We start from the raw sequence: 9,535 nt of genomic DNA on the forward strand, positions 1-9,535 counted from the left end.
TTGAAACACACTGAATGCAGCAAAGATCAGTTGTTTATATCTGATTTAATAGTTTGATACCAAACAGCAAAAATATTTTTTTTATTTTCACACATAAAGTCTTATTAAAGACGTATTCACTTAAAGCTGGTTGGAAAGTTGAGCAAGTGTAATCGTTAAAGTTCAAAAGTACAGTGAGGAAGTACAATTTACTACAAAAATGTATTTATCAGTTCTGGTTCATAGTAATGTTTTATTATTGTAAACGAACAGGCCTGTTTCAAAAGCTGGAACCTTTTAGTTTGATTGTCTTTATCTGGAAAATCCTGTAAAAAATCCTGTTCATCATGTTGATGCTCGAACTGCAGTCACACGTTTGAGAAGATTTGACTCGTTGAACTCTGAAAACAAAATCTGACAAAACGAGCAGCTCCAGCTGTGATGCAGCTGCCGCAGGAAGTGAACGGCTCAGCAGTTGCAGCACTTTCAAAACTAGTGACTTTTATTTCAGTTTTATTTTCCGTTAACTTTTCTGACAGACTGATGAATTCGTTGGAGCTCACTGGAGGATGATGGAAATGATCTCAGTGAGTCCTACAAGTTATAAAGTTGTCTGAAATCTAATTTTACAAAGATCGAAGGCCTTATTTTGGAAGCGTGGCTCACTTGCAGCCTCTTTAAGCTAATGTGGCAAGAATAAGGTTTCCAGAGAGTCTGAATTTCAGGCCGACCAGCAAAGAGCTGAATCTGTTTGTGGGTGCAGACGTCACTGCTCTGGACTCCTCTGAACCTCTGAGAAAGTTTGAGCCGCACATCGTCTCTGAAAGAAGAATTGGAGGTGAAGCAGGTTGAAATCCTCATTGATTTGTAAGACGGGAGCCTTTTGACGAACACTCTGCTCCAGAGAGGTGTCACAACCTCCGCCGGTCGACGCGCCTTTTGAAAAGCTCAGCTTTGAAAGTGGGCATCGAATGAGAGCGTTTAACTTCCCTGAGCCGTTGCCATGACGCTCCGCGTGCACACCGACGGGCAGCGAGCCGGCTGAGCGTGTTAGCATGGAAAAACAGAGCGGTGATTATCAGGAGCTGCTCGGAGGCTCGGAGGTGAAGCGATGCTCTGAAATCAGAGAGCGCTGTTAACGTCCTGCTAATTAACATGCTGCGAGGGAGCTCGCTGATGCGGAGGATCCTTTCAGCCGCGCCTCAAATCCTCAACAGTAATAATGACCTCTTTGTGATCACAGGATGCATCGACTGCTCTGTTCGCTTCCAAAATAATTTAACATCAACTACCTCCTTTTTTGGTTTGGTTTGAGAAACACAGACGAGAAATTCAGTTGAGACTGCAGTCATTTAAAGGATGTGTGTGTCTGAGCTGAAAGAGGAAGGAGCGTGTGTGTGTGTTTGTGTGTGTGTTTGTGTGTGTTTGTTTGTGTTTGTTTGTGTGTGTTTGTGTGTGTTTGTTTGTGTTTGTTGTGTGTGTGTGTGTGTGTGTGTTTGTGTGTGTTTGTTTGTGTGTTTGTTTGTGTGTTTGTGTGTGTGTGTTTGTGTGTGTGTTTGTGTGTGTGTTTGTTTGTGTGTGTGTGTTTGTGTGTGTGTTTGTTTGTGTGTGTTTGTTTGTGTGTGTGTGTGTGTTTGTGTGTGTTTTTGTGTTTGTTTGTTTGTGTGTGTGTGTTTGTTTGTGTTTGTTTGTGTGTGTTTGTGTGTGTTTGTTTGTTTTTGTTTGTGTGTGTGTGTGTGTGTGTGTTTGTGTGTATGTGTGTGTTTGTTTGTGTGTGTGTTTGTTTTTGTTTGTGTGTGTGTGTGTTTGTGTGTTTGTTTGGTGGAGGGCAGCTGGAATACACAAGAGACACAATGGAGGAAGTGGAGTGGTTCATTACACTTCATCAGATAGACAGAGTGTATGTGTTTATATGAGTTTATGGAATATGAATCTGGAACTAATTCAGTTGGACTCGTCCTCTGACCCGACCGCACGTACACTATTTACACTGTCTGCATTTATTTGTGGAAACAAACCCTGCAAATAACATTTAAATTCACCTTGAGAATGTGATGAATGGTTAAAATATAATATTCACTGACAATTAAAACAGATTTTCTACTTTCTTTGAATAATGAATGCTGTTGTATTAAAAATGTTGTGCTGTTTCTTTAGTCCATAAAAATGACGTCCTTGACTGTGTTGAACGTGTTAAATTGTACCATTTCCAGCAAGTGTGGTTGGTGAGTGAAGGCCAATCACTGTTACGAAGGGTTAATCTGAACTACAATCACGGTTTTGTACTGCACGTTTAAAAACAATTAAATAAAATGAAAGTAATGTGATATGATTGAAACCTTCAAGAGGAGCTACTAAATTGACCTTCAGGTGTCTCTGAGGTAAAGAATGAACTCAGTCTGTCGGTTTTCTGCTCCAACACAGTTCAGATTTTCAGATCAACTCATATTTTCCTTCGTGTCTAAAAGCTGCACCTCGTCAGAAAATCACCTCGGTTTTAATCTAAAAATGCAAAAATGTGTTCAGCAGAATCAAAAGTCCAGTGTGACTAAAAGATAAAAGCACTTCCCTCTTTAGCCAGTGGTGCGTACAGGATGTGTCTGTTTGATATTAAAGCTACATGTAAAGTGACGGAATAACTTCGGTTAGAAATCCCCTTAAAATTGTCTGATTTTAAATGTGAAGTTCAGTCAGTCACTTCAACTAAAGACAGGTGTGTTCGTGCACATTAAGTCTTCACATCTGAAAACAAGTGTCTCAGCTGTCATTCTCCTGCCCGGTGCTCCTTACACCGTTAAAATAGGACTCTTAGCATCTATTCAGCTGGTTTATTTATTAATCAAAGTAACGCCTCAAAATTCTGGATGTCAAATTGTTAAATTTCCATGAAACACGTCACCTTTAATATATTGACATGATCATACATTAAAGAGAGCTGCAGTGGGGCTTCATCATGGCCGTCACAGACCAAACACACAGTTATGGATTTCATTTCCAAAAACTGAAACACGTTTGGTGTTGCTGCTGGTTTGAACACGACATCCTACCTGGACTGGCGGTCAGCTCCAGGTGCCCCAGGCTCGTCTGCTTGGTGATGCGGTAGACGAGCTCGGCCGGCTCGCTGTCCTGGTCGCTGGCCGACAGCTGGAGGGTGGTCAGCTTCTTCATGGAGTTTTCATCCAGCACCAGGCCTTTGTTCACCACCACGGACGGAGGGAGACGGTCCTCTGCAGGAGGAAACAGGAAGGTTTAGTAACATCCCCAGAGAGAAAGATTTACTCGCTGAAGTTGTTGGCCTTTGGCAGAGTTTGTTAAAAAAGAATTCATCCAAAAGGAAACCAAAGTATGAAGGAGTCCATTTCTCATCCGGGTAAAACAAACAATGAGATGGACTGCAGCAGCGGAGAAAGAAACTCCGATTTATTTGCAAAGACAAGATAAGAGGAGCAGAAACTAATTAGTGACACAACTACAAGTAGAAAACCAGAAGAGATGAAGTCGGGTTGCAGCAGGGAGGAAGTAAGGCGTATCAGAGGGGATGAAGGTTGGAGAGATTTGGACGAACGGACTGTGAAAGACAGAGAGTCATCAGAGGGAAGAGAAGTCACAGTGAAGTCACATCTGAGAGAGAACAACACAGGAGAAGATAAAAAGGGAGCTGAGAACGAGAGGAGAATCAGGAAGCTGTTCGCCAGTGAGGGAAACACAATCCTTCACTTTCTTCTGATTCAGAAAATAATGTTCTCAGACAGCATCGGTAACAAGAAAATGTCCAGCTGAGTTTCATGATACAGCAGACTCTATACCAACTCCACATTTTCATGTCTACGCAATTCTTTTCATTATCTCTGAAAAAGACACCATATAGTATATATATGATGACGGGCCCTGTTTGATGGTGATTGTGTCAGTTTGTGTCCAATCAGGAAGCACTTTGAGGGTCCAGACGAGCTGGAGAACACAATCTCCACACATCCACTGATCTCACTGACTAACACACCTCACGTAGGAGGCTTCTTTCACAATAAACACCATTCATCAGTGTTATTTCAAAATGGGAGCTTGTCTGTTTTGTTCCCATTTGTTTTGTTAGCTATGTGGTTAAATCGTGTTTTATTTTGCTTAGTTTTCTGCAGCAAGCAGCAACCATCAGTGATGTCATCAACCATCAGCGATGTCATCAACCATCAGTGATGTCATCAACCATCAGCGATGTCATCGTTGGTTTGTGAACGTTATGAATCCTCCAGTTCAGATTCTGTCCGTCACCATCTTTGCTAGTTCGGAGCGGTTCGGAGCAGGAAGTGACCATATTTGGACGAGCTGGGGGAGGAGCCAGCGGTGGATCTGACCGATCTGATCGGAAACCTGACGATACTACGTCCCGCCCACCGATAGCTGTAACCTGACTGCACCACAGGCCTGTCAATCAAACAGACACGCCCCCAAAACCAGGTCTTCTTGAATCTTCTTTTCTAATGAATGAGGGATTATTTTCAGATGGACCTCCAGAAAACTAAGAAGAAGGAGTGACTTTAGCTAACAACACCGAGAGAACTGATGGACACATTTTATTCACTTTGGATTTGATGACAGAAGTTGAATGGGAGTCTATGGAGCCGGAGGCTTTTTGGAGCCGACCTCTAGTGTTACAGCGTGTCCTCAGTGGATCAACATTTTAAAGAAAATATTAAAAGTGTCTCTGAAATCTAAACCGCTGTACGTCTCCAGAGTCAGTGAGTAACTTTAAAGCAACAGAAAGAGCTGCTTTTAATGGATCTGGAACACGAGCACACTGAACACCAACTAGAAAGTAAAACACAAACTGAGGTAGACGTGATTTACCAGCAAGCAGGAAAAGTGAGGTTGGAGCAATAATGTGTATGTGTTGGGACCGAGAGGACTGTTGAGTGTTGGTCCAGTGTGCTGCCCGATGTGGACCGAACTCTCACGCTCCAGTCTGTTCTGACGTTTGTTCATCCCTGATAGCTCTAAATCGACAGCTTCTCAGCTGTTAGGAGGAGAAGCCGTCTCACTGATATCGAAGGTACTGACCAACCGTTAACCAGGTTAAATGTGCTGGATGTCACCATATTGGAGGATTTGTGTGATCTGAGAACTGATGCTGCACCCCTCATATATGTGAAGGACAAAAAATGATAAACACTTTAACAATGACCTCTGCATTTCCATGATTTTGAAAATGCACCAGTGGCTCCGTCACAAAGTGTCTCCACACCGTTTGCATTCAGATGCTGTCCGGTGTGCACATCAGTGAGCGCGCAGGACAAAAGGATAAATGTGTAGTAATTGCCTTCTTTTCTCCACCAATTGAAAGAACACGTATTTTGCAGAGCAGGAAGATGGAGGGAGGAAAGCGTACCGAGCACACTGATGAAGAAGGACTGGTCGATCAGCTTGTTGCCCTCCGGATCGACCAGGATGAACTTGAAAGACAGGCTGCCTCCCTTCTCTCCTTTCTCGTGGCTGTACTGCAGCAGGCCTGCACAGACAACGACAAGCACTCAGTGTCCATTTAAACTCAATCCCAATCCCACAGATTGTTTATGAACATTAACAGCTGTTTCTCTGAGATACAACATTTTGTCACCATACTGCATACATGAATTTAATAATCAAATTGAAAACCCTTAAAAAATGATTAATAATTAGCTCAGGAGAACTGCAGGACAACCAGTGGCGTCCCATTTCCTTAGTTTCAGATTTTAAGCCCCCCCCCTTCTAGCTCCATCCTATAGGGCCCCTCTCCAGTAGAGGGCGCTCCTCAACGAGGCGTAGGGCCCCGGGATGGGGAATGGGATCGGGCCTCAGTGTCGTGTTTCAACTGCATGCACGATGTTAACTGCTGGGAAAAATGTCACATTAATAGATCTTATCACTGCATATCACATTACAGCCAGACTATCTTTTACTTCGTCAGTCACACTGGTCGATTTGGAGGGAAAATGGCTGAATGTAAGTGTCAAAGGTCAAAGGGCACAAACAGAGTCACAGCTCTGAGAGTGAGTGGCAGAAAATATGTTGGATATTAATAAGTATAAAAATACAAGTAGTTTGTGTTGAAAGCTAACATACAAAATCAATATTATCCTGTTTATTTTGAAAAAAAAAAAAAAAAGATCCCCCACGTTGCAATTAATTCATTGGTTTGTATTTTGTTTAATATGTTTATTATAAAAAATGTCAACGCACGCAAAGAAAATCTTTCTGTATTTGTGATGTTTAGGGAACAAAAAAGGCTGAATGCTCCAGTCCAGGAGGAAACTGAAACTGAGACTGAGCTGCAGAACTCAAACATGTGTATCAAAACAAATATTTATTGCTTCTCAGTTGAGTCTCTGACAGAAATACAACAGAACAAAGAGCAAAAAAGAATTGGACAGTAGAAAACAATAACAATAAAAATATAAGAAATAAAGCTGTCACCTTTGTTGACGTCGTCCTGCGTGAAACTCTGAACGGGACCTTTGACAGAAACTTTCTCCACCCGACTGCTCCGGCTGAGCTGGAGTTTTCCAACCGGAGGATCTTTGATGAGGACGTACCGGAGCTTCAGGGTGTCCGAGTCCAAATCTGAACCCTTCAGGTTCTGCTCTGTGATCGTAGACGATGACCCTGCAAATACACGGAGCGCTCAGTCATCTTCATCTTCCTGTGGTATTGAAGCATTTAGCATTTATTTATTTATTATTCTTGGTGAACTGAAGGAAGTTTTAACCTGCAATCAGTACAAATGTTTCTTCTCCACTCAGTGATGGAAGATGAGCACTCAATCAACCCGTCAGTTTATTGTAAATACAGTAAACAGTCCCTCCAGGAGTATTTTAGGGATTTTGGCGATCCAAATCTTTAGGTTTTCTCAAAAATATTTTTTGCGTAATATTGTTGAGAAACAGTTTTCTTTTTTAAGCACTTCCTGTGATAATAATCCTGCTGCACATCAGAAATATTTTTGTTATAATCTTTTTTATGTATTTATTGAACTTAGAGAACCGTGGAGATCAAAGCTCCTAAAAGCTCCTAAAAGCTCCTAAAAGCTCCTAAAAGTTCCTAAAAGGTCCTAAAAGGTCCTAACAGCTGCGTATGTCTCCAGAACAGAGCGTCTGTGACTGGAATATAGAAACAAGGACTACATCAGCTGTCAAAATAAGAGCTTTAGATGCTGTTTAATTCATGTTCATTCAACACATAGACCTGCTGGATGAAACAAACAAAGAGACGTCTCTGACAACTGGACGTGTGGAGAAAACTCATTTAACATCCAGTAATATGGAATCACTTCCTTTGATCACAAACATTTAATCATTTTAATGTGAAGAACACATTTCCCACAAACCCCGTCACTTCCTGTTTCTCCTCTTGTTCCTGTTCCTCCGGTGAACACAGTTTTATTTGGAGATGAAAACAGCAGCAGAGACTTTCTGGTTGAAATGAGGAGTTCTTGTTGTTAATGAAGAGAGTTTTGTTTGAAAATATTTACTTTATGTTTTAATACTTTCAGCACAGATTCTCATGATGATGTTTTTTGCATCAAATTGCAGGAATTGAGTCGCTGCTTAAACCCATTTTGAGCTTCTGCAGAATGATCTTCTCTATCAAAACCTTACTAAGATTTTAATTTAGGACTTTTACACTTTTTAATAATCTCCTGAGAGGACAAAAATCATGATTTTCTTTCCTGTCCCTCATTAACAAAAAGGTGCTGACACCACGAAACTTGCTTCTCACCTGCTGGAAGCTGCAGACCTCTGTTGATGGTCAGTCGGGGTCCCTCGCTCTTCCTGACGTCCATGGTGAACTCCATACGGCCCGTGTGGGTGTAGATGCCGTCTGTGAGCGTGAAGCCCATCTCATCAGCTCCCCCGCTGACGGTTTCAGGCGTGTAGACCAGCAGCTGGTCCACGACGTCCTGGTAGGTGAAGGTGGAGCCCTGCGACAGGACGCGGCCGTTCCCCAGCGGCTCAGAGTAGAACTGACGTCTGCGGAGTTTCCCTGAGGAAATAAGAGATGAATTAGGGTGTGTGTGTGTGTGTGTGTGTGTGTGTGTGTGTGTGTGTGTGTATGCATGTGCACACTAACTCAATAAAGCAGCACTTTGAACTGCATCTGGTTTAATGGAGGATGTTCCAGTTTTTTATGCAAGCAAGATCTTTGGAGAAACTAACGAGAATTTTTGTATCCCACTAAATTAAACCACTTCTTAAATCAAAGCTCAGGTTTAAATGGGATTTTTCATTAATTTCAGCCTAAATCCTGGAGCTGAATGAGAGCAGACACACACACACGCACACGCACACGCACACACACACACACACACACACACACACACACACACACACACACACACACACACACACACACACACACACACACACACACACACACACACACACACACACACACACACACACACACACACACACACACACACACACGTGCACATTTGTGTGTTTTATATTTTTGCCATCTTCCACTGTAAAATCTGACCAGTTTTGGATATTTGAGGCCGATGGTGTATGAAAGTGATGAAAACAAAAAATAATATATTATTTTATATGTTTTTGTTTCATTGCTTTGAAATCAAAACACTTCATGAGCCAGGAAATGTTGTTTTCTTTGTAATAGGAGCAACCCGGTCAAAGCGTGAAATAGACACACTTTGTGCTGTCTAGACGTGAAAGTTACACATTTTTCTGTCGTGGGCGAACAAAAACACGTGGTTGGGATCAACAGAAAGAACATGGTTGGGGTTCGGGAAAAAAACTACTCAAGAAAAACAACTTCAGAAAAACGTTGTCATCTCCAATTTGAACCTCATCGTCCCTCTTGGCAGTGGGATATGACACTGCCACTAAAAAATGTCTTTTGTTGTCTTTGCTGCAGGACCTTGGTCACACGATCCCACATCACATGACATTAACGTGCGTGTAAGTTTACAAAAGGTGCAACTGTCACACCTAGCCGGCCCAAAGCGTGTCTATTTCACGCTTTGCTGTGATCCTGGGTTGTAGAGAGTGAAAATGCGTTAAACCCGAGGCCATGAATCCCCCCCCCCCCCTCACCCAGGTGTTATTTTCTTTTAACATAATCATACAGTTCACTCATGTCTATAACTGCTCCATCCTGTACAGGGTCAGTGGGAGGCTGGAAACTGCTGCTGCTGACATTGTGTTAAAGATAAACCTTCGACGGATCAGGAGTCCATCACAGAGCAAAGACAGAGACGGACAACCATCCAGCCGATTTAGAAACACCAATCAACCTTATGTTCCTTTCTTTGGACTGTAGGAGGAAGCAAGAGGACCCAAGACTCAAGCAACAACTTAGTAAAGATGGGGAAAACTATCATTATGAAAAATGTAAAAAAATTAATATGTCAACAAATATAAGCAGGCTTTCAATGCAAGCAGACAGATTTAGGTTGGCATCTCAAAAGCACATTTCAGATGAGGATCTCTTACACTTGGTTATTAATAAAATAATAATCAAAATATGTGGCGAGCATTTTACTGCACAGATAAAAAAAAAAAAAAAA

General features: G+C 42.0%; 1 protein-coding gene across 1 annotated transcript in view; it reads right to left on the reverse strand.

Annotated features, from left to right (window-relative positions):
- fras1 (Fraser extracellular matrix complex subunit 1) overlaps positions 1–9,535 on the reverse strand; it is a 265,766-nt gene that overhangs the window by 31,231 nt on the left and 225,000 nt on the right. Inside the window, exons 43-46 of the mRNA XM_069722629.1 lie at positions 7,729–7,992; positions 6,427–6,615; positions 5,363–5,482; positions 3,027–3,206 (exon numbers count right to left, since the gene is read on the reverse strand). Of these exons, the coding sequence (XP_069578730.1) occupies positions 3,027–3,206; positions 5,363–5,482; positions 6,427–6,615; positions 7,729–7,992 (753 nt within the window). The remainder of the gene's footprint in view (positions 1–3,026; positions 3,207–5,362; positions 5,483–6,426; positions 6,616–7,728; positions 7,993–9,535) is intronic.

This window comes from Brachyistius frenatus, unplaced genomic scaffold (assembly GCF_029030835.1).
Source record: "Brachyistius frenatus isolate BFR_SWC_R1_liver_20210118 unplaced genomic scaffold, ASM2903083v1 Contig_298, whole genome shotgun sequence".
NCBI classification, from domain to species: Eukaryota; Metazoa; Chordata; class Actinopteri; family Embiotocidae; genus Brachyistius; species Brachyistius frenatus.